The sequence below is a fragment of the Etheostoma spectabile genome, chromosome 15, assembly GCF_008692095.1.
Source record: "Etheostoma spectabile isolate EspeVRDwgs_2016 chromosome 15, UIUC_Espe_1.0, whole genome shotgun sequence".
Classification (NCBI taxonomy): Eukaryota; Metazoa; Chordata; class Actinopteri; order Perciformes; family Percidae; genus Etheostoma; species Etheostoma spectabile.
Window position 1 is genome coordinate 4773833 of NC_045747.1, and position 27566 is coordinate 4801398.

General features: G+C 40.0%; 1 protein-coding gene and 1 long non-coding RNA gene across 3 annotated transcripts in view; one reads left to right on the plus strand and one right to left on the minus strand.

Annotated features, from left to right (window-relative positions):
• The window catches only part of LOC116702463 (uncharacterized), a 24259-nt gene extending 1003 nt beyond the window's left edge, over window positions 1-23256 (minus strand). The window contains exons 1-2 of the long non-coding RNA XR_004335171.1: window positions 23246-23256; window positions 6272-6280 (exon numbers count right to left, since the gene is read on the minus strand). This is a non-coding gene — a long non-coding RNA (uncharacterized LOC116702463). The remainder of the gene's footprint in view (window positions 1-6271; window positions 6281-23245) is intronic.
• Window positions 1-26052, plus strand: part of grapa (GRB2 related adaptor protein a) — a 34185-nt gene extending 8133 nt beyond the window's left edge. For both annotated transcript variants that reach the window (XM_032536661.1, XM_032536662.1), the window contains 2 exons: window positions 15201-15369; window positions 24720-26052. In XM_032536661.1, the coding sequence (XP_032392552.1) occupies window positions 15201-15369; window positions 24720-24905 (355 nt within the window). In that variant the 3' untranslated portion in view covers window positions 24906-26052. The remainder of the gene's footprint in view (window positions 1-15200; window positions 15370-24719) is intronic.
• Window positions 26053-27566: the final 1514 nt, after the last annotated feature.

The following is a 27566-nucleotide window of genomic DNA, read 5'->3' on the forward strand; positions in this document are numbered from 1 at the left end:
GTGTGTGTGTGTGTGTGTGTGTGTGTGTGTGTGTGTGCGCGCTGACAGCTCCCCCGTCAGTGGAGACGTTCTGACGTTTGCCTCATCGGTGGGGCTTTGACCTCTTAAGTTAGAAGTCACGCAACACTGTGAATGAGGTGTAAAGTAAGGTTTGTGATGCGTTCATAATTCATAATTCACTTCTATTTATTATTACTTGGATCATTCGGTTGTGATGAAAAGTTTTAATTGTCGTTTTAAAGTCATGGAGAGGCGCCATGAATGCACCTTTATATCACTCAGTCCATCGTGGAAGTATTTATTTTATGGTGTTAACGGTCTATGAGAGGGGATGTTAGAGGGGATGAGGGATGTTAGGATTGGGTGTCACTATGACATAACTAATAACTAATTATATTGCAACAAAATGATTTGTCATAAACAGTACCACCCCCCACCCTCTCATTACCTCGTTTGTGTTCATTTGCTCTGGTGTTGCATTTGTTTTTAGTGCTTATTTAAAGCAAATAAAATAAAAAATAAAAATTGTAATGCACCATCAGAAAGCTGTTAAAGGTCCCATGGCATGAAAATTTGACTTCATGAGTTTTTTCTTTTATGATAATATGCGTTCCCCCCAGCCTGCCTACGGTCCCCCAGTGGCTAGAAACGGCGATAGGTGTAAACCGAGCCCTGGGTATCCGGCTCTGCCTTTGAGAGAATGAAAGCTCAGATGGGCCGATCTGGAATCTTCCCTTTAATCTTCCCCAATGAGAGAGACATCATGGCTTTCAAACGAGCAAAGTGGCTGTTGGTCAAGGTTTTAGAAGCTTTATTTAGCCAAAGAATAGGATCATTTTATGAAGCCAGCACTCAATCCTTCACTTAATCACCAAATTTGAAGATACATGGTTTTTTATTGGACAGCAATTGGATTTAATGAATCTTTTATTTTTCTATCTAATTATTTGTAGACCTCAAAATGTTGAGTGTACAAGAATATATACTGAGCTCATAAAATATGGACCAATGTAGAATGCAAACTTCCCTCAAGTTTTCAGAAAAAATAATGAGGACTAAATCTCACAATCATTCTGACTGGGGACCTTAGAGGTGATCAATCTTTTATTATTTATTTAATTGTTTAAGTACAGTTGCTGTTCAGAATAGTTTTTGAAAGTTGGGTATGAAAGAATATGTGGCTGGGGACTAGCTTCAGACTATGTCCGTGAAACTGTCCCAATGGGTTATTTAGTAGTTTATTTTTGGAAAGTGGAGCAAAGCGATGCCAACCTAGACATTTAGATAGACAGATAAGGAATCCATTTGGTTAGCTGGGCTTTCAGTTCACTTCGACTCAGCAACAGATTCACCCAAAGGAGTTTAATCTTTTCTGTAGTCTTCCACAATGCTCTAATACAGACGTAGTTTGAAAAAGAAAAAGAATTGTGTACAGAAAAAGAGCAGAGGTGCATCAGTTAAAAGGCAGTATGTTGTATTCCTGTTTTTTGTTGGTGGGGTATTTTTCTAACTCTCGCCCAGAAAGGGACATAACTTTCACTTTTTCTCAAATGGAAAATCTCATTTCCTCGTTCACACTCTGCCAAAATCACTATCAATAGCACTCCTTCCACCTACACATACAAATTCACAACTGAATATAAGGACAGTTACAACTGTGCACTGTCTCTGTGAGTCATCAAAAGACACTCAAGGATATCAGTAACTGAAGCAAAAGCAGACGGAGGGAAAAGCATATGGAGGGAAAGCAGAGGCACTCTTGGGCTTAGGCTATTCTCGTTGAAACAGTCGTCAGATTGTATGAGCAGACGTCACTTTCTTTTTGATTGCTGATTGTTCTGTCTCATGGTAGAGCTTAAGGTTGTTTCACCACAGCTCAGTCCCCTATGTGCTTTTGACACATGGTTATGTGAACGGAATGGAGGTTGGCCCACGCACAAATGCTCACACACACGCACGCACACACACAGCAGACTTTTGTTTCTGCTTTTACGTTCTCATCTGGTTTGTCTGAACCAAATGTCTGTAAACAGGGTGGGAAACTAACACCCGCCAATAGCCTAGGGTGAGTACTTTTTATAAAGTGCGGGTGACTTTGCCTTGTATACCCGCAACAGTGGCGGATGGAGTGGTTTTGAGCGCTAGTCCGTGACACATATAGCTGAGCTGAGTTCTTTTTTCCAGATTAGAGCAATGACCCCTCCAAATGTCTGTGCATGTCCCTGCCATGCACTTACTTTCAAACCTACGCGTCGTCAGAAAAGGCAAACAATTTGTTCTTCAGAGGAACAACTAACCTTAAGTTAGAAGCAAAAACCATGAGTCATCCAAGTCTCATATCAAGTGCACTGCTATACAACTGGCACTGACGGGACCTCAGGTGCAGTGTGGCAATAAAGGCAAAAGAATTTTGGGTCAATATATTTCCTAAAACACAACTTGGATCTTAAATTGCATTTTGAGCCTGAATTAGTGCACCATGTTGACGTGTGGAAACTTTGGTTTTGTTTTCTACACCACAGCTGTTGTGTTGCCCATGTTAAATCTTAACCAATTTCCAACACATTAAACAGGATTATGACACATAAGAATGACAAAGAAATTTAAAACAGGCATCGATACAACCCCCACATGATTATTCCTGCAGAGTTTCTTATGCCACGCCAAAGTCGCATCTGGAGGATGACCAGTTAATCCAAAAAACAGTTAAATCGTAACACCGGTGGTGTAGTTGGTGTCCTCCATGCCTTTGCGGTAACAAATTGTAGTTTATTTTCTCCTCAAAACTAGGTAATTGAGTACTGTAGTGGTTATGACCATATCAGTAACTATGTAACTACATGGAAACGGGTTAAATAAGCATGTGACTTGCACAGTAATAATGTTACTGCCAGCGGTAGCTCGAGCTTGGAGCAGCTGCTTCTTCTGCCTGTTGCACCTCTCTGTGTGGTTCTTTCCAACTCTCGTGAGGCGAGTTCTGTCTGTTCCGTCTGTAGTCTTGGGTTAGAATAAATAAGGACGACCATCAAACTCAAAAGGCTCTTCCGTGTGTTGTACATCTGCTATATTCTCCTTACTCCAAGCTTCTTCCCTTGTGAACAACTCCGCTCTTCACTCTTCACACACACGATCTGCACACTACTGTTTAGCTACCTTTTCCTGCTACAACTGAATTCCCGGCGGGAGGCAACAGCTAGCCTTCAGTGCCGTTATTAGCTGTTAGCTGCTAGTGATGTGAAGTGAAGTGTGTTCAGCCAGGCTTTTGTGAAAATCATTTAGCAGCAGTTCCGTGTGTATTTGTAGCTCAACCCTTTTGTGTGTGATCGATGTGTTTTTGGTAGTGATGAGCTACAAATACAGATGGAACTGCTGCTTTTTGATTTTTACAAAAGCCTGGCTGAACACACTTATCATTAGCAGCTAGCAGCTACCAGCTAGCAGCTAACTATGTAAGCTATCCATCAGCAAGACCGAGATAAGGTAGGTAATTAAAATGTCTGAGTTGAAAACGCATCATTATGTTATGTAAGGGCCCTGTTCATGTTGTATAGACATATAAATTGCATTGTGTGTCTGTTAAGAGGCACAAAGGCACTCTAAAACTTGCCCCGTTAACTGCCGTTTTAGCTCAGTAGAAGCTTGTACACGTAGCTGCAGCTACTCATTGTTGCCTGCACCGATTCAGGTCAGGGTTTTTTCAGTCGAAAGTACTCGCATATTTATAGCAATCAAGATTAACAAAAGAATTTGGAAGTCTCCTCTAAGCTCTCAGCATTCATTCCCTAACATTCCTACAATTGCTCCATAGTGTGATGACTCTAATACCACTACCTCCACACTAGAGCAAGCACATTTGAAAATGTCAACTTAAAGTCAACATTTCTGACCGCAGTAAAAACTTCCCATAGACACCCAGAAGAGTTTGCTGCTGTTAAAAATGCAAAAAGGAGCTCTGTTGATGGCATTGCCGTGTGTCTATTGCTGTAGCATTTCAATGCTTCCAGCTGATGACTCTTGCAGCAAAGTGCTGAATCGGGCCGCTCATTTAGCTTCCTTGTCATTAGTCATAATTTGTCTCTTATCAGGGTCATTTCTCCAAAAAGGAACCGTAAGGGGGAACCGACCCTTGGGCTATGCTCATTTTACATGCAGCTAAATAATCTGTTTTGAGCTTTAAGTAACACACTGCAGGTTCAGCGTCCCTTGAATGTCATCACTTGATTGTTTAGTTCAGAGAAAAAATATGGGAAGGAATTGCATGACAGAGTTAGAAGTAAGTCACTAAAGTTATGCAACACTGTTTGGGAATACACATATGGTGCTGGCAAAAATTAGCTCAATTTTGTTCCGGTGAAATTTTCCTTGAAGTTGCCTTCCTGATTTATGCTCCTCCAAGCCACTGAAGTTGACATTTTGGGAAATGTTCCTATTTCCACTGGAGAGTCACATGGGAAGATTATCATCACCGCTCTTTTTATCTAACTCTCAGATAGGGTGCTGGAGGGTTTGGAAATATCCCCAATAAAGACATATTTGCCAAGATTTGCAGTAACCATAGAAAAACTATTATTTCTATTTCAGTATTTTTCATTGTTTTATCTCTGCTATCAGTTTTGAAACCCAAAGAAAAGTGCTTTTCTCAATTGTCCTGTGAGGCTTTCACAGCTTACACCACAGCTTAATGGCACCAATAGAATATCACAGTTTATTGACCAAAACACAATTGAGGGACTTGAGAGAGACAGAGACATAAATACATCAAGAAATAGAGAGAAGAGAGTCCTCTGGATAAAAAATAAGTTTTTTTTTCAATCTTTCTCACATTATTCTTAACTTACTCTATCCTTTGCCTTTGATTTCTGTCTCTTTGCTGGATCTAGTGACGAATTGGTACGTAAAACATTTTGTAAAGACCCCATAAACGAAAAACAATCCTATGTCATAAAATCATACATGCATGATTTTGTTTAACCTTCAAGGTTCTTCATAAAACAGACTTGAGTTTGAGTCTATGGTTAATGCTACCAACTTAAAGGAATAGTACGACATTTAAGGAAAGACAGCTGTAGCTTTAAGAAACTATGTGATTTGCATATTGTTGCAGAAACTGGACTATAGTTTAACATATAAATGGGAAATACACTTATTTGCTTTCTCTACTGAGTTACATGAACCAATTGATACCAATATCATGTCTGTACGCTAAATACAAAGCTACAGTCAGCAGCAGGTTAGCTTAGCACAAAGACTGGAAATGGGAAAACAACAACAACTAAGTCTTGGCAAGAAAGTGAAGAAACATAATTCAAAACATTTCAAACTATTACTTTAAAAATGTACCATATATACCCATCTACAAAATATGTAACAAATATATTACATTAGAATGTCAAATCGTTAACTGTATCGGCTTGTTTGGCCAGTAGGCTTATGAACTTAGAAAGTCCGCTTGGCAAGATAAGTAAATGTTCATTTAGTAAGGTTGAACTACTGCAAAAGTGCTTTGAGTCTTACTTTTTTTTTTTTAAAGTAATTTACCTCTGTAGCTTTAAGTCTGGCTTAAGGGTTTGTTAGCCTAACGTTATTTAGCTAGAAAAGCTGTGGCTCTGTTAAGATTTAACTAAACCGATTATATTATTTATTTTCTTAAAGCATCTCTCAGAACTACTACTCAAATCTATTTGAATTACACAAATTCCTTCATTGCCAGCTGCTAATATTGGCTCCGCCTCCCGTAATGTCTCTCATCCAATGACGGAAGCTTTTGTCTGAACCCAGTCATTTCAGCTTGTCCTTAATTTTCCATCTTACACAAACTACTTCATAGCATTGATTAACAGTATAATAATGAATATGATACAAGTTATCTTTTCAAAAGCAAAAAAGCAATTTCTGCTTTGGTATGTATAATCAGTCTTTGTTTAGAAAGGCGGTTGTTTTATTTATGATGATAGCTGACTTGAGAAGAGACTCTCCCTCTCTTTGGCCCATTTGATTTTCGTCTGAAAGGATCCTTATTGGACTGTCAAGACACTTTGAGTAAATTGCCTCCACCAAGAATCTTTTATCACTTTTCCCCTCATTTGCTCCATCTCAGCAAGCTCACACACACACACTTCCTCCCTCACTCCTCATCCATCTATTGAAACAGGTGAAGGCATTTATCAATGCAGCAGGAGGAGTTGAACCTCTCACTCACTGACACGCTTGGTTGACACACTTTTACAAAACACACACACACACACACACACACACACACACACACAAACACATGTAAATTCTGATAATCTGTGATTTGCAGCAAGCACATGGGCAGACTGAAACACATTGAGAAACGCACTTTGATAACTCATTGACATGACCATCAGTTACTGACTCTCTCACACACACACACACACACACACACACAAACACACACAGTGTTGTTTAGGATACTTTCAAAACGTATTCCGTTACAGAATACAGAATACACGCCCAAAAATATAATTTGTAACATATTCCATTACGTTACTCAACCTGAGTAACATATTCTGAATTACATTTAATGAGTGTAAGCATGCGGTCATCAAATACTGCTTACTAAACATCACACCTATTCTGGTGTGTTCTTCTGTTCCAACTGGCTGAATCTGTACATGGACAAGCAGATAGATTTTTGTACTTGTAGTCCCAAACTGCATAGCCTCCTACAAAAATCTAACCGCAGTCTTGCTGACATGATTGCTAATGTTAGCTAGCATGTGAAATGGGTCTAGTCAGTCTTTCAACGGCTCTGGGGCTGGTAAATCAGCACATAGGAGACTGTAAAGCACGTCAACTAAGCAGTTACCTACCTGATACTATAAAAACAAACTTTAAGATGCTTCAGGTTGGAGGTGGAGTAATTTAGACGCTGAAAGGAGGCTGGTTGCTGGTGAACAGAGGTTGCACTGCACAGTTATATTTTGTGCTGTTTGAATTTCCAAGATAGAAATGCATTCCTGCCCTGGCTCTGTTGGCTCCATCTCTACCTCTATCAGTTATCACGCAAAAAGCTAATTTTTTCTTTTTCAAATTGAGGCTCCTGGAAAATGCATGGAGTAGACTTAATTTATTTAGATAGTGAATAAACTCGTGACTCTGAGATGTATCGTCATGTAATCCATTGATTTCAATAATGGAACTGTATTCTAAATACCAACTGTTTAAATTGTACACACACGCGCACACACACACACACACACACACACACACACAAACACACACACACACACACACACACACACACACGCACGCACACGCACACACACACACACACACACACATTGACAGCTGGAGGTGTCAGTGGTACAGTGTGAAGTATTCAAGACATCTGCAGTGGTTTAGGAACTGAACAGCAGATTAGAGAAGGGGGTTGGCAGGAAGAGAGACAGAGAGAGAACAGGGAAGTGAAACTAGATTGATGGGGACAAATTCGAGAGAAAGGTGGACAGAGGACTTTCAGGCATCTTGAGTTGTACTGGCACAGACAGAGTAAACGTGTATAAATTACCTTTGTCCTCATCTACTGTATATATTTCTCTGTGTGTATTTCTCTATCTCTACATCTAAATCAATCTTTCTCTTTCTCTCTTAATCTCTCTCACCCGTTTCCTTTTAGTTGGAAAAAGAAAATAATCTCTATCGCTGTGGGCCTTAATTACACTGGATCAGGGAGATGAGAGGTGTAAATGTGTGCGTGCGTGTGTGTGTGTGTGTGTGTGTGTGTGTGTGTGTGTGTGTGTGTGTGAGAGAGAGGGTTTGTAATCAAGTTGAGACAGATGCGGTCTGTGCTATAAGCACACTGGTTTTCTGACGTCTCCGTGTAATAATTAATAAAAACGCCTACATGGCAGCAACTAACAATAATATAGCTGCAACATTACGTCTGTTTTAACTTCTCCTCATTCTCCTTGCTCTTTAAAGTGTTTTTTTTTTCATTTTTGAAAGCCAGTGCTGGTAATTGTTCATATAAATTAGAGTTTGTCTTCTCCACAATGTTTTTGTTGCCGCTACTCAGTGATCCCAATATGTTACATCATGTATGACGCTGAGATAGTTTGTCTTTGCAGGCTTGTTGTTTTGGATTTGGACCTTTGGTCGCTCTGTAGTTTGGGAAATCTGCGATGCAGCTGTAACGTTGTGGATGGCTAGAAGAAACCGTAAAGTGCTCTGTGATAACATCCAGGTGATCAACAAAAAATATTAAGAACATTACGATTAATTGCGAGTTTTTTCGATTCGACTATATTCAATAGTGCGTATTCAGTTTGTTTCGCCATCGACCACCGTTCATTTTTTTTCCGAAGATAAGTCCCATGGAGGTAAAAGGAAGGGGCGGGACTTTGGCTCTCTCTGTGACCCACAGTTTTCCGTACTGTGAACCAGAGAATGTAACTGTTGTGGTTTGAAACACGTCGTTAATGTTATGAAACAGTGCTAGTTTAGTTAACTTTGGGCATAAAAACTACTTGGTTAGATTTAGAAAAAAAATTGTGGTTTGGGTTAATACCAGTAGGCTACATCTGTTACACTACTTCAGCTTTTTAGAACGTGACATTGTTCTGTTTCTCTGTAAAGTTACATAAACTCTTGCGGTTTACTTTTATTTTCAAATGGGACACAAACCCCAGGCTCCTGCTTGAAAGTCCTGGGTTGGTTCGACGTATCCACCACCCCAACCTGGCCTCCTTATGCGGAATTTGGGGCTCTGATACTTCTCACTTCCTGCTTCCTCCCGCCATAATTTCTATAGCCACTAGGGCGCGCCACTATAAACAAAAAATTTAGTTTTTCTGTAAGTGCTGCTTAAACAAATGACTTATGTGGGTTTTTATTCGCGGGAGGACAGTCTTTTTTGATTTTCTGTCTTTTACAATATTTCGTCTAGGTCTAAAGGTAGCTTGTGCAGAGTTTCAATGTAATTCCTTCATATAATATCTGGCATAAGTCTGGCAAAAAAAACAAAACTTCCTTGTTGCACCTTGTGAAAACCATCTTGTAACTTTCTATATCAATTTTATTGCATTGTGCTTTGATTGTGTGCGTGCGTGCGTGCATTTTATCCACGGCTTAATGTCAATCAAACAACCCTTGAATGAAATGAAAATCTCTGCCAGGAAATAGGCCTAACCGCTGATAAATTAAAAAGTTGTTCATGTTATTTGATTTGGAGCAGTTTTATTAGCCAGGCCAACAGATCATTTTAAGCTATATAGCCTTGATAGGGATTTTTTAAAAATATTTTATAATCGACCCAAAACAATCAAAAGCTACATGTTAGACATGGCATTGTTTAGGGCTGTGTATCGAAATAACCCAGTATAAAACCTCTCCAGTCAAACAATACCAGCATGTGGTTCTTTTTTTGTACCCCAAAAAATACTATTTATATGGTTCTGCTTGCAGCAAATCAACGCAAATGTTCTTTGATAACGCACCGCGTCATTAGCCACACAGTCTGTGGTGAGGTGAAGTCAAACGCAATGTATCTGTTGGCAGTTTAACATTAAGAGTTGTAGCCTATCCTCCATTCTCACGGTGGGTATTGAATGAAGTAGCAATAAAAATCTATCTAATAAAGTACTACGGTACCACTATCACTTTAAGGTAACTTATTTTGGTACTGGTAGCCAGCCCTAGCATTGTTAGCCTACAATCACATGACAGCTGCAGGAACGGGCTACGGCACCACTCAAAATTCCCTTTTTCCTTCCTTCAAATGTTTGATGTGTTTTATTCATTACATTGTTGTGAAACCCCTTAAGGGAAAGTCCTTGCCCAGTCTACATCCTGTCTTTAATCTCTACCTCCACAGAATCTCCATACTCCTATATTTCTCCTTGTCATGTGGGCTACTTTCCTATCCGGTAAGGGCACCGGTCCAGGTGCCAATGCAGCTGTTTGTCTCAATCAGACAAACAGCTGGTGGCAGTAACAAAGCCCTGCCAGTAGGGTGCAGCAGATGGTGTCAGACGACTGGGGACAATGATGGGGCTGATAGAATCATTCATTAAAGATCACAATTTTGTGTGTGAGTCAGCGGGGACAGAGGGGAGCAGATAACAAGAGTCACAGCTTTAGGGGGGGGAAAGTTAGATAGAAGTCAGATAAGACAGAAGAGTGAGAGCAACGCAGAGAGATATACAGACCCAAAAGGCGAAGGAAAAGACAGATAGCACTGCTGCTTACACAGAATCAGTTAATGTTCAAAAGCTGGTACAGTGCTAATCCAAAAAACACAAGTTTATTTTTATTTTTTTACATTTCCCTACAGTTTCATTGTTTTTTGGAGACTGACTGTGAGTGTGAGAAGAGCACATCGGGTGAAATGGAGAAGGCAGAGAAAGAAGGGCAGGGTGGAGGTGTGGCTGAATGCCATCCAGTCATCAGGGAGCCAGCCTTGCTTGTTCATAGAGCTCAGCATCTGAATAGAGAAAGCAATTCTGTCTGAAACAAGACGATGCTCATTTACTTTCTCCGAGCTTGAAGCAGTGCCATTCAGACTAGATAGAGGGGGAGTTTGGTGAGGTCAAACCACAAGTGCTATATTGTGTTTATTCTAGAGCAAGGTCATGTCTTTCAAAAGAGGAATCTTCTATAATATATTTTTTAGATTCGTTTTTCTTTTGGCATTTTAGGCCTTTATTCGATAGGAGTGCTTGGACATGAAAGGGGAGAGAGAGCATGAATGACATGCAGCAAAGGGCCGCAGGGCGGAATTAAACTTGCAGCAGCTGCAGCAAATTCTGAGAATGTGTACATGGGCGCACGCTCTACCAGGTGAGCTGCACAAGTGCCCCAGAATCTGTTATAGTTCAGGAATTATTTTTTATTCATTTTTTATTTATTTTACAATTGGTAACACTGTTTTCCTCTACTAAAGGGGTCGGCAACCTTAGGAAGCTATGTAGCTCTACCAATGGCCCAGTAGCAATAAGTGCAAGTGTGTTTTTCAGAAATGTTCAAATCCACATGCAAAATAACCTCTTGCACAGCCATTGGCAGGAGCACAGCAATTAACAGCAGTTTTACTGACTTTTCCCCATCCACATTCCATGAACACCCACCCTGTTCTGGCTTTGATTGGCTAGTACTCCTAGCCCTCTTCACAGAAAGTGGTGCAAAGGGAAAAAATAACACTGCCTGAGCGTGCTCTGTAGATGATGGCAGGCTTAATGCTGATATGTCACACTGAGCAACATCAACATTTAAAAATGGCACTTGTATTATCTTTTTTTTCTAAACATGGCAAAATGAGATTTTAATCATTAACACACACACACACACACACACACACACACACACACACACACACACACACACACAACACACACACACACACACACTCACCCACTTGTGTGATGCGTTAGAAATGTGGGGAGTTCAGGCGGGAGTTGTATTGACTTCCGGTGCATATTGGATGCTGTTATATAACGGTCTGATCATGGTGAGGTGTCCAGATTTCTAAAGATAAGCTGGCAAGTTACTTAGCAACCACTACAGAGCAGGATAGGGGAGCAGGTATGATTGCCAATGAATACTGGCCAAACTCTTTTAATCATAACACTGTGGCTATTTCAGTTTTTTTGCCATGGGCTTCATTTTTATTTATTTATTAAGCTAAATTGTTATGTTTTTCTATCAAACCTCTATTAATTACAGTATTAAATACAAAATGTTACTAATACATCTAAATGGGGTTTATGTTGACGCCATGTGCTTTGCACAGAATCCCCCAGACGCAAAAGTCATCATCATTTCTCTCCGTGCCAGGAGGCACACAAGGCTTGGACATCACCCTCCCACTGGGTTCGGTTGCAGCTGCACGTCGTGCTGTATTCCACGTGTTCCAGCCTGCACGTTACGTTAGTTCCACATTCGCCGCCAAGTTGTTTTTGGGCGGCCTCTTTTCCTTCTTCCTTCAGGTATCACCCGAGGGCCACAGCACAGTCGTCCGTTCTTCCTTCCTCAGCACAGGCCGATCAGTTCCATCTCCGTCTCCTTACCCCTCACTGATTTTCTTGTTTCTGCCATCTCAAGAACTGACTTGTTGGAGACGTGTTGTTGCACTTGAATCTTGAAAATCTTCCTTAAGATTTGGTCTGGAAGGTGTCTATCTTCTTCTCTTCTCCCTTGGTTAGTTCCAGGTCTCGCATCCATAAAGCAGAACCGAAAGGACCAAGCTCTTGAAAAGGGAGGTTTTGGTCTTCCTGCTGATATCGCTGGCTTGCATATGTTTGATAGCCTTTGAACTGTGCATGCCAGTGCCACTCTTTCTTGACATCCGCTGTGCTCCACCATCCTAGTGACGTTTGCACCCAGATAGTGAAGCTCCCTACCTCCTCTATCTCGCTTTCTCCAACTTCAGTTTCTGTCGCTCTTGCTGTTGGCTTCATTATCTTGCACTCTTGTTGTTCAGTTTTAGGCCAACTTGGCTGCATTGTCCTCTAATCTTGTGTTTTGTGCTGAAGTTGATCCATTGTTGAAGATAGAAGGGCAAGGTCATCTGCAAAGTCAAGGTCTTCCAGCATGGTAGTGAAGTCCCATCGGATTCCAGTTCTTTCACCCTCCACAGTTCTCCGCATTACCCAGTCGATTACCAGGAGGAACAAAAATCCTGACATGCAGCACCCCTGCTTCACTCCTGTCGTCACTGGGAACCAGTCTGTTGTGTCGTTCTCGTCCATAACGGAGCATTGAAAGTCTTCATAAGGGTCTTTACCATCTGGATCAGCTTCCGAGGGATTCATCTGACGCATGATGTCCAAAGGTGTCTCGGTGTATGGAATCGAACGCTTTTCAAAGTCGACGAAGGGGACGTAAGTGTAGCATTCCATTCGGACTTGTTCCAGGATATTCCTAAGGATGAATATCTGGTCGACAGTTCTCTGCCTGTCCTGAAGCCGGTTTGTTCTTTCCGGAGCGATGAATCTACTCCAGTTTGTACCCTGTTAATGAGTATCTGCTGAGCACCTTGCTGGCCAGAGGCAACAAAGTAACCCCCCTCCAGTTTCCACAACTGAAGGTTTCCTCGCTTTGGAATTTTGCAAATGAGTCCTTTGGTCCATGCGCTGGAAACGTCTCTTGTGTCCCAAATGAGGCGCAAAGAGTAACCTGTGTAAATGGCATTGTCTGCTCTTTAGATGACAAATTATTAGTCAGTTGCTTATTAGTCAGTCAAATTAGCATTAATGTGGGTTTCTCTTCATAAATGTGGTAAATTTGTCTGCTGTCTTATATTGTTTTAGCTGTTTTAGTGTTGTCTCATCGCCTGTTTTGACTATGGACTTGCTGTATTTCATATTTTTTTAAATAGGAAATAAGTGGTGACTCCAGTGTTTTTTTTAATTAACAAATGAACAGGACTGCACTAAATGCATGCCAGGCCCAACAGCTGACAGCTGTGGATTTAAAGGGGAAGCTTTGAGGACTAAAGGCCAAGATGGCTGGTATCAACCCAAAGCTTGTCCAAAGTTATCCACTGAGTCCACTGTTGCTAACCATTGTGAAGTTGCAACAGCATGTTCAAGACAGATGCTACTTCACTGCACGCCCCACTCACAGCATGGCACACCAACCCTGCTTCTAAAAAAATACAATACCATACAACTAGTCTCGCTTTGCCAGACCTTCCTCCACAGCGCTGTAAAGGAGGGTCTGGCTAGTCCACACAGCAAGCGGCGCTAAGCGGAGCCACGGTGCCGCTGCAAAATAGCAAAGGGAAGGAACTTGTTTTGGTGGAACGTGTGTACGTTCAAAGGTTGAGAAAACTCAGATTGTACAGATAGTCTCTCTAGCTGTCTCAATTTCAGGAGAAGTTAACCATAGTCCCCATAAATCGGCCGGAGTTTAAAATTACAACACAAAGAAAGCGGAAGGTGACAGGACAACCAAAAACGGACATCTGAAAAGAGTGACATGAGAGCAATCCCGGAAGTGGAACGTTGTAGATATAAACCCAGCTGTAGAAAAAAGGCAGTGCACCCTGTTGTGTGCACAGTTTCCTTTGAAATAAACAATTCACAACGTTTTGTCAGGCTGCATTCTGAATAACGGTCCGAGGGAAACGTATTTTCTCTTCGACCAGCAAGGGGCACATTGTGAAATGGTCGCAGTTCAAAAACACTTGGATACTATTGTGAATTGAAACAAAACTGCTCAGGTTAGGTTTAGTCAACAAAACGACTTGGTTATAGGAAAAGCTCTCATAACCTAAATTATCCTATCTACTGTAAGTGTGTTAAGTGTGTTATGTTGAATTTGCATTTGAGACGTAAGTTAAGTATGTTATCCACAGGATTTAAGTTAAGTACATCTGTGATGTAAATTAAGTACAATACCGGTCAAAAGTTTGGGCTCACTTACAAATCTCAATTGCACTCCATATAGACAAAATACCAGCTGAGATCAGATGCACTGTTTTTTTTACCCAGGGAAGCAGTTTTCAGATTCCATTACGTGCTTACATAATTGCAAAATGGTTCTCCAGTGTTTTCAAAGTTAGTTTAATGTAATCTCAGATTAGTAAACAGAATGTGCCTTTGGAATATTGGACAAATGGTTCCTGATAATTGCCAATATATATACTGCATTAAAGATCAGCCACCCACTCAGATCAGCTGGTATTCTGTCTATAATGAAGTGGTATGGAAATTTGTCAGTGACCCTAAACTTTTGACCGGTAGTGTACAGTCATAAATTAACACACGTTAGTCAAAAAAAGTTGACTTTTGGTTTCACACGGGACACCAACAGCGCTGTCTTCTGTGAAAGTCCCATGTGCGTTTGAGCCATCCATCCACCCCAAACTCACACAGACTTTTAATTAGTATTGGTGATACATCAAAAATAATGCCGGACAAAATATATTTTCCTCGAAACATAATTGAGAATGCAGTTTAGTTGTTTGGGAACATTATTTTTAAGAGACTGAGCTGGGCACACACATGACATGGCAACTATAGTACTGGACAGTTTTTTCCAAACTACCATATGTTGGCTGTATGGTTTCTGCAGTGGCAGAATTATATTTCATTTTACATGGTCAAACAGATATTGGTCAAAAGTTATGAGGCTGATTCAGCACCAACGAGTGAGGAGTTTGTATTTAAGATTCAGAGAAAGATATTTATCGTCCTTCTATATCAACCCACAGTGATCTTTCTGTGTTTATTTTGCAGTTATGGGGACCATGTTCAGCATTTCAAGGTGCTGCAGGATCGCAGCTGTCAGTACTACGTGTGGGACGAGCTCTTCTCCTCTCTGAATGAGCTGGTGGAGTTCTACCATAGCAACAGCATCGCTAAGGAGAGGACCGTCTTTCTGAGAGACCCTGAGCACTTCGCCAGGGTGAGCAATGGTTGTTTGCTTGTGTCCTTTTCTTTCTCGTTCGTGCATTTCAACTCTCACAAAGACCTACGTACTTATCACCTTTTTTCCCTATTACCAAAGCAGACAAAGCAAAAAGCACAAATATGTTATAAATATTTTAATGAGTAATTAAACAGGATGTTTTCACCCTTAAAGTCCTTCCTGTGTGCAACCGTGACTGGTTCGTACACACTCACAAAGAGAAGCTGAAGAGAATATTTCAAATATAGGCAATTCATTAATGATTATAATTTGAAAAATGTAGCTTGAGATCCTAGACTACATTTTCTTTGGGAAAAGAAAATAATAATTTTGTTTACTCCCGCACAAATATTTCGACATCAGTGATTTATTTTCATCACCAACTTCCTCTTAGACTTGACGGTGTTTGTTTCTTTGTTATTCCAACTGAATCCTGATTCATTTGAGGAAGTTGTTACTGTTTTGAATCTAGCAAAACGATCTCTTCGTACCTTTTCCCAAGAATTCACCTAAAACCACAGCGGTGACCTTACACAATTTATTTTGCAATGTCCATTTCAATCTCCTCTCTAATTAATCTAGTGACACATCTGTTCTTGTCACCACTCTCTGTCTCCTTCTTGTGTTTAAACCGCCAGAGATTAAGTAAAGCATCTGATGACACTTGTGAAGCAGCATTTTGACAAAAAAAGTCTCTTTTTCTATCTGTTGTCAAATCAGGGTTTTTTTTGGTTTTTGTTTTTAAACGTATGGGAATACTCCATATGTTGGTGAAATGTCTGCAGCTGTTACTGTTGCAGCAGGGTTTGACGTAGAGGTGCAGCTTGTAATGAAAGATCACAGGACTGCCGTTGGTTTGGAGCGGAACCAAATCAGTCATCTTCGACACAGAGCCAGAGGGAGTGAGAACCGCAGTGCTAAAGAAACTGATGTGAAAGGCAATTATTTAGATGATTAAGTTGCCACATATCAAGTTTGGACAGAACATTTCTTTCTTTAGTTGTGTTTAGGCAACTTTACCTTTGTACGTCAGACACCTGATGAGGCTGGTTGCTGGTTTTTACTCATCTAGCTACACCAATCATAAGCTATTCAAGTCAGATCAAGACAATTTTCCTCATTTAGCCCAATATCACAAATCAGTCTCAAAGGGTTTAACAATCTGAACAACATACAACACTTTCTTTCATCCTGTTTTCAATGTACTGGCAGGTGAATTAGGTAGTTAAATAACGTACCATCTGTCACCCAAAGGCGTATCCCGAATTTCTGTCAGGTTTAGTGAGAGACAAATCTAAAATGACAGGTAGTTCCCATGATGGTGTCACCATGGGAGAAGCTGTTGTTGTTACTTATTGTGAAGTCATTCTGTACAGAGGATCACATTGCATGTTAAGTATTCCTGGGAGTGGCAGGCGGGCCGCGCCTGCAAGCGAAGCCGCATGCTGTGGAGTGATATGATCCACAGCGATTCTGACGTGAAAGCATGTTCGTATCACTGCACCACAAGATGCATGCTAATACTCATCACATCATGTCCGCCTCTGAACCCTGGCACCTTAGAACAGACCAGCCATTCATTAGGGAACTGATCGTGCAGAGTTGTTACAGAGAGGAGACACATGTGAAGTGATATTAGAATTTACAGCAGGCAGGGTAAACTCATATTTTGACTAAGGCATGGCTCTAGGGTCGGCTCACAGTCTGCCGGTCCACTACTTTGGTCCAGACTAACCAACTACTGGATAGATTACTGTTTGTATAAGCAATCATGGTTGCCAGAGGATAGATCCCAAAATATCTGGTGATCCTCTGACATTTCCATTAGCAACACCAAAAGGTTGACATTTGTGGTTTTGAGTGAAATTCCTAAAAAAAAACTGAACTGTTGGATGGATTGCATGGAAATTTGGTATGGACCCCATCTGGATGACTTATACTTATTTTGTTGCATGCTTCTGAATACAAAATCATCAATGAATGATCATTTAACTTTTTTTGTTGCTGCAAAAAAATGTAAAACATGAATTACAATGATTTTCTTTCAAAAGACAGATTTACATACTTTTTCCAAGATATGCGTTGAGTCAATTGGCAATATAGTGCACAATGAAAATTCATGTAAAGCTGAGGAGTAACTCAAACTGCTTAATAAAAGATTCAACAGCTTTATTAATGCAACAAGGGGCAATTAGTTAAGAGCAGCAACAGACAACACACCCTTACATACTGTAACAGCACACAAGCCTAAATATAGGCCTACACCCTAGAGAGCAGACAAACAATAATCCAAAAATTGATTTTATCCATTTAAAAGTCAAATTCTAGAAGGGATCAAAGACTAGTTTGAAACGAAGTCTTGATGGCAAGAGAGAAAATTCACTGTGAAGAACATGATCTAAAAAAATACAAAATGCTTGCTACTTACAACAAATTTCACACCAATAATTTTAGAGCAGGTTTTGGACATAACTTTAACTTTAATTTGTCCAGGAAGAGACTTTCAAATAAGCTATTTTGTAACAACATAAGAGTAATATCATTCATACATATCTTACATTACATACAGTATTCTTTATCTTATAGCTCATAAGTAATGGACATGTGTGTATTATGCTTCCTAGCGTGTCAAAGATGACATGTTACATTAAGGTCAGATTAGCTGCATCTCGCCAGTTTTGATGACTAACCCATCGCTCTGTTAGTAATCAAGATAAATAAGGAATGTAAAAATTCCACATGACCTCCGTGGTCTAATGTTACACAGTTGCCAGTTCTTCAGTTCTCCTCCAATTGTATCTGTTTCATTTTCATTAGGATTGTCAAAATTTGAACTTCATGAATTTCAGCAAGAATAACAGTTACCACATGGGAAAGAATAGTTTAAAAAGCAGTCTAAAAGCAACACTGCAAGTTCAAACGAAAACAGTGGCTTGAGGTGTTTGTCTTCTGTCGTACCCTAATTCAGAAGGCATCAGCCCAAAAGCATCTCTGAAGCAGAGATTTAGCTCCCACCTGTTTTTTGCAATGAGTCTGTTTGTGACCAGTTGTTTGACTCTACTGGTTAATTTTGCTTGGAAATCAAACCCTGCACTTAACTATCAGCTTGCTGCACTGCGTGCAGGTCAAAAAAAAAAGTAAAGAGACACTGACATCAAGATGCTGGCCTGCAGATAGCCAGCCACTGCTGCTTTGGGCTATTTCTAAGGTGATAGGAAGTGAGGAGTTGCGATGCCCATGACTCAGTGCTGTAGAACTGCTGAGAGAGGAAGTAACACAAAAACACATGCACATACAATAGATCTTCCTGTGTTTGTGACATCAGCCAGAAGGTTAAACCTTAAACATTTCAAACTGGTATCGGTATTCTGGCAAGGCCGCACTACAATATTGAATACATAGATGAATAGGTTCATGATTTCAAAAAGATATAAAATATACAGCAAAATATCAATATAGTGTCTAATGATTTGATGGCCACATCATCTTCACAAGCTTGAAGAAAATCTGATTGGCTGAAATGCGTTGAGCTTGTCTGAATCATGTGTTCACCAGAAGACAACGCACATTCATCGATCTTTGTGTGAGCTTTACTTCAATAAATCACCCCTCTCTTCATACACCTGCTGTTGTATACGTGCAATGAAGTGAAGTTTGGTGTTAAAGTTAGCAGGATGTGGCTGTTTCACCAAGTCATTTTTCAAAAATGCAATTGTATAACTTAGATGGGTTTTTTGCTGTATAAAACAGAGGTATGGCTTTTCTCATAATGTCCATCTATTCAGCCAAACTGCTGCGGTATTTTACCTGGCAGGACAGGGGACTTTCAGATGAGGATGACAGGTTTTGATCCTAAAAATAGGTTTTTATTTTTACAAACTAGCTTCTCGCAAATGTAGTCCTTATTTAGTAACATCCTGCCTCACACCTAAACAGTTTCATGTTCCATTTTAATTCCTTGGGGATGTTGCACATTCCTCGACCAAACGCAAATGGAGCAGGTGCAAAGAATTTAGCTTTAGGGCATAATGATGGTAGTTAAATGGGAGGTAACAACAGCCGTCTCATGGGAGACTGAATATCTGTATGACCTAAATACTGTCACAATCTAAATCTCTTTAACGCAAGCCACTAACACATTAAAAAAACACCAGCTTCTGAGCTTTTTGAGCATTTTGATTTTCTAAGATTTGGATTTTCTAATATTTATACGGTAGTTTCTGTTGGTGCACCACCAACATCCGTCTATCTGCTATGGCTGCAGACAAAAGCACAGTAACAAGTGTAAGAAATTTGATTACCGGATTAAGAAAGACAAATGCTGCACTTTTCCTGTGTTATAGGCATTTATTGCTGTCATTAAGCAACTTTAAGAACATAATAGATAATAGCTTTTTTATACTATGCTATTTTATATGCCGTGCATTCTTGGTAAATTAACAGGTGTTAGCAGTCATTGGTACTACTCTACTCACTTAGCTGGCCCACCCACATCCTCACAGCTGCTCTAGAGATATATCCATTGTGATTGTGTGTGTGTGTGTGTGTGTGTTTGTGTGTGTGTGTGTGTGTGTGTTTGTGTTTATTCACAGGTCTGCATCTAATATTTAGGCAGCGATTGCTCCATTAATAATAATATTTTATGTTGAAAAGTATGTTCTAAATATTCTTTAATGCTTTGCAATTTACCTAACCGTTACAAAGTGACAGCTACAAGTGTTAACGTTCAAACCATATTGGACTCCCAACAACTTAAGAGATGAATTGCACAAAATAATTACAGCCCTGCTGAATTATACGTCTTTATTAGCAGATCATTCATTCATTTTATTTCCTATCATATTTTATTCCATTATCCTTTGATGGGATGCGTCCTACATAGGTCTCTTTATATGATGAACAAGGATTTGCCCAAGCTCAGAACTAAAGCTATCACATCAGGAATATGCTTCTTCAGAATGAGGTCCATCAGGGCAGTTTACAGTACTTATTGTATGTTATTCTGCCTCAGGTCTGACTAATGTGGTCATGGGTTACCTTGCTATATTAATATTAAGCTCTAATAAGGGTTGCGTGCCAGGTGGGCCTTCTTTACATACATGGTTGTACAATCCTAAAAACTGTATTGTGAGTCCATCTGGAATTGGCCAATCAACAAACCAGGATACATGAAATTGACTTCATCTTTTCTTTTTCTTGGTCATGTATATGTACAGTAATTTTGTATCATTCCGACATTAGCATGCTCTCTGTGACTTTGCTTGTACTGTAGGTCATAATGTTGCTCTGCCATTGCCTTGAGGTAATGTGTATCTGGATCACAACATGCCCCATAGCTGGGGTGGCGTGATGAAGGTGCTGTGTTTACCTACAAGGCTATGTAGCCTTAGAAAACATCTGCCATTCCAAATAAGATCACAGCAGCTTAGTCATAGCTTTGTATCTGTAGCCTTATTTACTCTGCAACTGTTTTAATGAGAGCTTTAAGTGGTAAACTGTACATTTTCAGTTGTCTATTTGAACAATACAAATAGACAATGAACAAGTTATATTTGTTTATGTCACAGTTGTGTCACAATGTAGAATTAACCTTGATCCTATGATTGAGAGGATTTTTTTAAATACATCTTAGATAATGGCTTTCTTCATTCAGTATTTTTTGATTTTAGTTTCTCCTGAATGTGTTTCTACAGCCATTTTTTTTTTATCTTTATCTTTGGTCCGGCAGCAGAACAAAGACACAAGATCTTGTAAAAACTCCGTCCTACCTTTTCTTCATTTTCTTAAGATTTATAGCATATCACGGTCATCAGCAATTCAAGTCAGAGGTCTCCCTTCCGCTATCTGCAGATTAAAAAAAACATTAGAAAGAATACAATTAGCTTGGATCCATACTGTCTGTCATTTTATTTAAAATCATGCTCAGCTCGTCTTTGTATCTGTGGGGCTTCGTCTTGGCCTTCAGCATCAACAAGGCTCCAACGCCCGCTAAAAGTCCCTCACTGAGCATGCCTCTACACACCTTACAACACACTCTTCACTCAATTAAGGTTTCACTTATATAAATTATGATGCCAGAGAGATAACAGGACAACTTAATTTGCAAGTTGCAGACCTCTTCTTGCCTGGTACGTTATACCTAAATTCCCATTAAGTTATTCTGTAACTCCCCTCTTTGCAACATTGTTGTGTATACCCTGTGTGTCTAAAATATGCATACCCTCTTAGTTACCTACAAACTATTTCATCTTTATTTCACCCAAATGTTAGGCAGTGACACTAACAGCACAAAAACTTTTGGAAAAACTAGTTCTTGCATCTCTCCATTTAGACATTTGGATTATTAAATGAATGCATGAAAACCGGGTTAGAGAAACTTCAACCTGTATGCAGTAAATGATTCATGGAATTAATCCTCTCTCACTGTCTCTGACACCACCCCATGATCACAACCTCTTTCAATTTTTGACTAAATGGGTCAATTTCACAGACTTAGACCTGCTTAATCGGGATCCATGCAATTCCTTTGCAGTGCTTTATTTCTTGTCCCTCCTATTGTCTGGTTGGTCTTTCCAAACTAATTCCACACCAGCTCATTAAGTGGCCCTAGATCACTTCTTATCTCTTAATGGCAAGGTGGGAAATAACTCTCTGTATCTATATTTTTTAATTTCTCCTCCCAACATGTCCCTAATGACTCGTGTCTTGAAGATTTCTCTTCAAACAGAAAGCCTGTTCATGCAAAACCTCAACCTCTTTTTGACACCTTGTCATTTTGGAGTGGTAACAGGCAGTGTCACAGGCTATTTTTAATGCCCTACGTTTATGCACTGTGTGCGTGTGTGTGTGTGTGTGTGTGTAAGACAAATGTAGTTTAAGGATGTAGTCCATTGATGTTACAGAGTAATTTGTTCCTCTGTCAGCGCTCGCTCTAGGTCGGAGCAGGCACTGAAGAGGACGTTGATCACAAGGCAGCCGAGCGTAGCTGATACAGACGGACCATATTTCTCCTTCCAAACCATTGCTCGTCACGACTTTGCATGAAAACTGACACACACACACACACACACACACACACACACACACACACAGAGCAAATAGAGACCTGCACACACATGCTTGCTCACACCCAAATACACAACAACAGGGTGCATGCACACACACTAAAAAGAGGTCTAGACTGGATCAGCGAAACAATAAAGTATAAGTCTGCGAAGGTTTGATAGATTTGTCGGATTGATAGATGTGTCATTGTCTCTTGATCCTAATCCTGCTGTCTGGTTGGTGTGTGAATGTGTTTGTGTGTTTTTGTCTGGATGACATCATATTGGGCCTTGGTCTAAGACAAAGCAATCCGGAGCAATGAAGCCCAGAATTGCAACACCATACCCACACACACACACACACACACACACACAATCCAATATTGGTATTCTTTCCAGTCTCTGAGCTCCCTCACAGTTCATATCACATCCACTTTTCTCCATGGGAGTGCAACTGACAGCTAAGAAGTTAGTTAAGTTCAAGATGCTCTTCTTAAAATAGAGACTTTTATTCTGCTATACTCTCACATGTAAACTGATTTTACTTCACCAGTCAATAGAGATCAGAGGAGGGCGGCTATCAGGGGAGAAGAAAGACTCTACTTTTGTGAACTCAAAGAAAAAACACAGTGAGACAGAGAAAGCACAGCATCGGCAAGTTGAACTGAAAGCAGTTAATCTTATCGTGAATTGACATAAATAGAACGAAAACATCAAACATTTAACTGAATGCTGTTAGGAGTGTGTGTGAACACGTATCTCATCCTAACACACATCATTCTGGACTTATAACTCTCTGTCTATCTGTCTCTCTTAGTGTCTTACTCTACTTCACTTTTTCTCTCTCACAGCCTCTAAAAATTACAATTTGGTTATTTAATCCGTTCATGTAGAGCTGCTCTGCCCTGATAAAGCCCATGTGTAGCCAAATAACGAACAAAGCCTATAAGAAGAAGAGCTTTGCAATTTTAATGAAATACACACCCTCTTTACCAACTTAAACCACAGATTGCAGCTGCAATCTAAAAGATCTCCCCTTATCAAGATGTATTTATCTGTTCAAACAAAACAGATTTCAATTGCCAGGTTAGCACGCATTGAAAATAAAGATCTCAGGATGGTAAATACAAACAACATGGAAATACTTCATTATTGCCTATATTATCATATGAAATGTCCATGGAGGTACACAGACCAAAGAAATATTTATTCTTTCTTCTCACAAATAAGTAGTTTGACATTTTAGGAAAGGCTCCTTTTCGCTTTCTTGTCGAAAGATGAGAAGGTTGATAGATAGAGTGGCATCAATCATATTATCTCATTCTTAGGCAAGAAAATGAAAAGGAGCCTTTTGCTTGAATGTTAAACTATTCCATTACATGTAAATGAGTCTAACAGGTACTGACGTTTTGGATTTTCCTGTTAAAAATGCTAAGAGAATATTAAAATATAATAAATCCAAACGGGCAATTTCTCTCATCTGCATGCAATCCATCATCTTAAAACAGAATATAACTTAGCTGTCAATCTTGTCTACAGAGTGGTATTTAGGTGGCAGCTTGTTCCCCAATCCCACAGACTGAACAGCACTGATGTTTACAACTAAGATCCAGGATGCAGTATGCTTTTCACAGACCGAGAAGCTTAGTGTTTGTGATGGACAGATTCCAAAATCTATCGCCTATCCTGTTGACGGAGACAGAGTGTTTAGAATAATGCAGCAAAGTCTTGTTTAATGCATAGCTCAGTATTTTAGAAATTCCCTTTTTTCTTGCAGAGAGTTAGATGACAAGATGCTCATGTCTCTATGCTGACTATAAAACCACAGTTGGCAGCTAGGTTAGCTTAGCATGATGACTGGAAAGAAGGGGAAACACCATCAGCGAGTGTAGCACTTTCCCCTTCTTTCTTTCCTGTCTTTGTGCTAAGCTAACTGGCAGCTATAGCTGTAGCTACATATTTTGGTTTCGGGTTTCTTTTTAGTTTATAACATCATTGCACTGCTCACTTAGTTCAGTTGTCTGCCGACTTGAACTCAGATCTTTATTGATGAAATAAAGGTCTTACTGTTTCAACATCTCAGTCACCTGATGAAAGCCCCGACAAGAACCACTGCTTAATGAATGGGCTTACTTCCTTGATGTTTTGTTGTGTAAAAAACAAAAAAAAGTATGTGTTGTTTCCCTGTAAGAGTTTGGCTCAGTTTTGTTGTTTAGACACAGGCTGAGTCAAAAGTTGTGAGCCCCATTTTTCATTAACGCTCTTCCTCTCTTCTCCTCCATCCCTCTTTCATTTCCTCCACAGCGCCCCCATCATGCCCACGCTCTCTTCGATTTCACCCCCCACCACCCGTCTCAGCTACGCTTCCTGCGAGGTGATGTCATCGAACTCATGGACTGCTCTGATTCAACGCGCTGGAGGGGCCGTTGCCACGGACACGTAGGCTACTTCCCCCCGGAGTACGTCCAGCCCATTTACCACTGCCAGTGACCTGGCACGTCAATCATATACACAGCCAATCCCACGGGTTCATCAGTGAGCCACCATGACCCCGCCCCCTCACACTGCTCCCCCGCTGTTTCCCATTCACTTTTGGAGAACTGACGAGCTGCAACTGTACTGCTCGTTATGTAAGTGACTCCTTCCATTTCCCCATGGTGTGGCCACCTGTTATTCACAAGCCTTGCCCAATCCGCTGCTACAGGCTCATCAATCACTTCCACTTGATCCCACAACTCCACTTTCTCTTTAACGATGTAAGAACAAATATGAATGGACCTATACACTGTGGAGAACTCACATACTGTAAATATGCACACACAGGCTGACAATCATCCCCAAGCATAATCATTAATAGAGCTTTTTAGTTCTTGTGCAGGCTGACTAAAAGCAACACACACACACCTCCTGAAAAAAGAAACAAGTGTGTGGCCCATAGGAGGTCGTGGAGGAATGGCAAGGTTTTCTCCGCTGAAGAGGAATTAGGATTTGCTCCAGTATTTTGCTGCCGTTCCCACGAAGAGATGTGGTGAGCTGAGCAGAGAGACACAGAGAGTCGTTAATATTTGGGCCAGACACTCTGAGGATACTGACAGCGGACTGCACTCTCGCTGTGTGTGTGTGTGTGTGTGTGTGTGTGTGTGGAGGTGATAGTGTATAAAATGTGGGTCTGAACACATGTGACCTTGCAAAGTTTAAGTATGTTTATTGTGTGCAAAGGAAAAGTAAATTCTCATGTATATGGGCTTTGCGAGTTTGTGTGTGTGTGTGTGTGTGTGTGTGTGTACGCACCCCTGTGCTCTGTGGATCAGTAAAGGATGTTACAATGTTAAAGTGACCAGTGAGAGGATCAATGCTCAGACACCACTTGGTTTTAAAATACACTGCTTAAAAACTAATATGTTCAACTCAATTTATGAATCATTTGTTGGTCTGTTTCCATGTATTTATTCTTATTCATGTGTAATCTTAGAATACATATATTACAAGTAAGGTGAAAAAGATTTGTTTCTATTGCAACGAACGGTTTGTCAAAAACCCCAATTTATGTGGTCAATGAACGTAAGAACTTGGACCAATCTTCCTTAACATGTAATGACAAATCATTTAAATAAAGTTATACATTTACCTCTTTGAATTTGAAGCTTGGACATTATTGTTCATTGTTCAGTAACATTTTAATTTCTGTTAAGAAGTGTCTATTGAAATGTAATATGAATATACGAGTGTACACAGAATACTTGAACACTGAAAGAGCACTTCAGCTGTGAAATAAACAAGTAAACGACTAGAAACACTGACACAAAAGTGGATTATGTGAGGTTCCACTTGATAGTGTGCGTGGCCCCCTGTGCATGTTGTAGCCAACTATACAGTATGTCCAGTTTCAAATCATAGTCACTGTTCCTCTTTGTCAATGCAGTTTGTGTCTGCCAAAAGTTAGAGTTGCACTTTGTGACACAATGTCTAATGCAAAGCCCTTTTTGTGCTTTTCTTGCTTTAAATGTCACAGAATAAACTCTAATGCACAAACATCCACTTCATTCAGTGTGTAAATTGAAATTTCATGACATTTGTAATGATATTTCAAACGTAAAATGAATTATGTACATTTTGTGTATTAAGGCACGGCCACATAATATTTCCATCCTACAAAATTGCCCGCACACTCGGACCTGAAAAAGAATGTGAAGTCATGCAACTGACGCAAGTTATGAATATATATGTATTTGGAGTAAGCACAGTATAGTCGCTTGTGTTCTAGTAGTGCGATAATGCGCTATATATGTTTATGAAACTCGATTTCCGAACACATTGAACAAGTGTCTTTATTGGCCAATCAAACACATGGAACTGGAGCTGGAGATCGCAGAGAGGCATGCTTGGATTTGTCAGTTGTGCTGGTTTCAATAGAAGTGAATGGGGAAGAAGTTTAATGTGACCATACCTTCACTGTCAGCATAAGGTGGCCACCCAGTGCCAAGACAAAAAGCCTTTTTGTGCACACAATTATTGCTGAAACGATTAAAAATGACTGTTCTGCATCTGCAAATCAACTGACATAAATTAATTATCAACTGTTTTAATTGATTAATAGTTAAAGTCTTTTATGAAGTAAATCGGTCTATTCTGGCCTCTTGCTGGTACCGGTTTTTCTGCTTCTCTCTACTCAACACCATTGTAAACGGAATGTCTTTACATTTTGTATGCTTAGTTTGATAAAACGGCAAATTGCACCTTTGGCTCTATTAACTACTTATTTTAATTTTTTTATTTTGTACAGTTGTACAGATTAAATGATTAATCCCCCCCAAAAGTGAGTCAATAGTAATGACAGTTAAATTGATGATAAAAATAATCATTACTTGCAGCCCTTCAAACACTTCTGAGGTGTCACTGAAGTGCATTTAATATTGTGTTACAATATTAACATGGTAATGATATTTGAATTAAATTTTAAATGTCGTTTCTCATGTACACGCCAGAAGAGATCTCATTGACATTCAACAAGAAGTATTACATCTAAGTGTGCAACTAAACAGCCCCACACACACACACACACACACACACACACACACACACACACACACACACACACACACACACTGTATGTATATAAATATATGTCATAAAGAATGTAAGCGCAGTGTT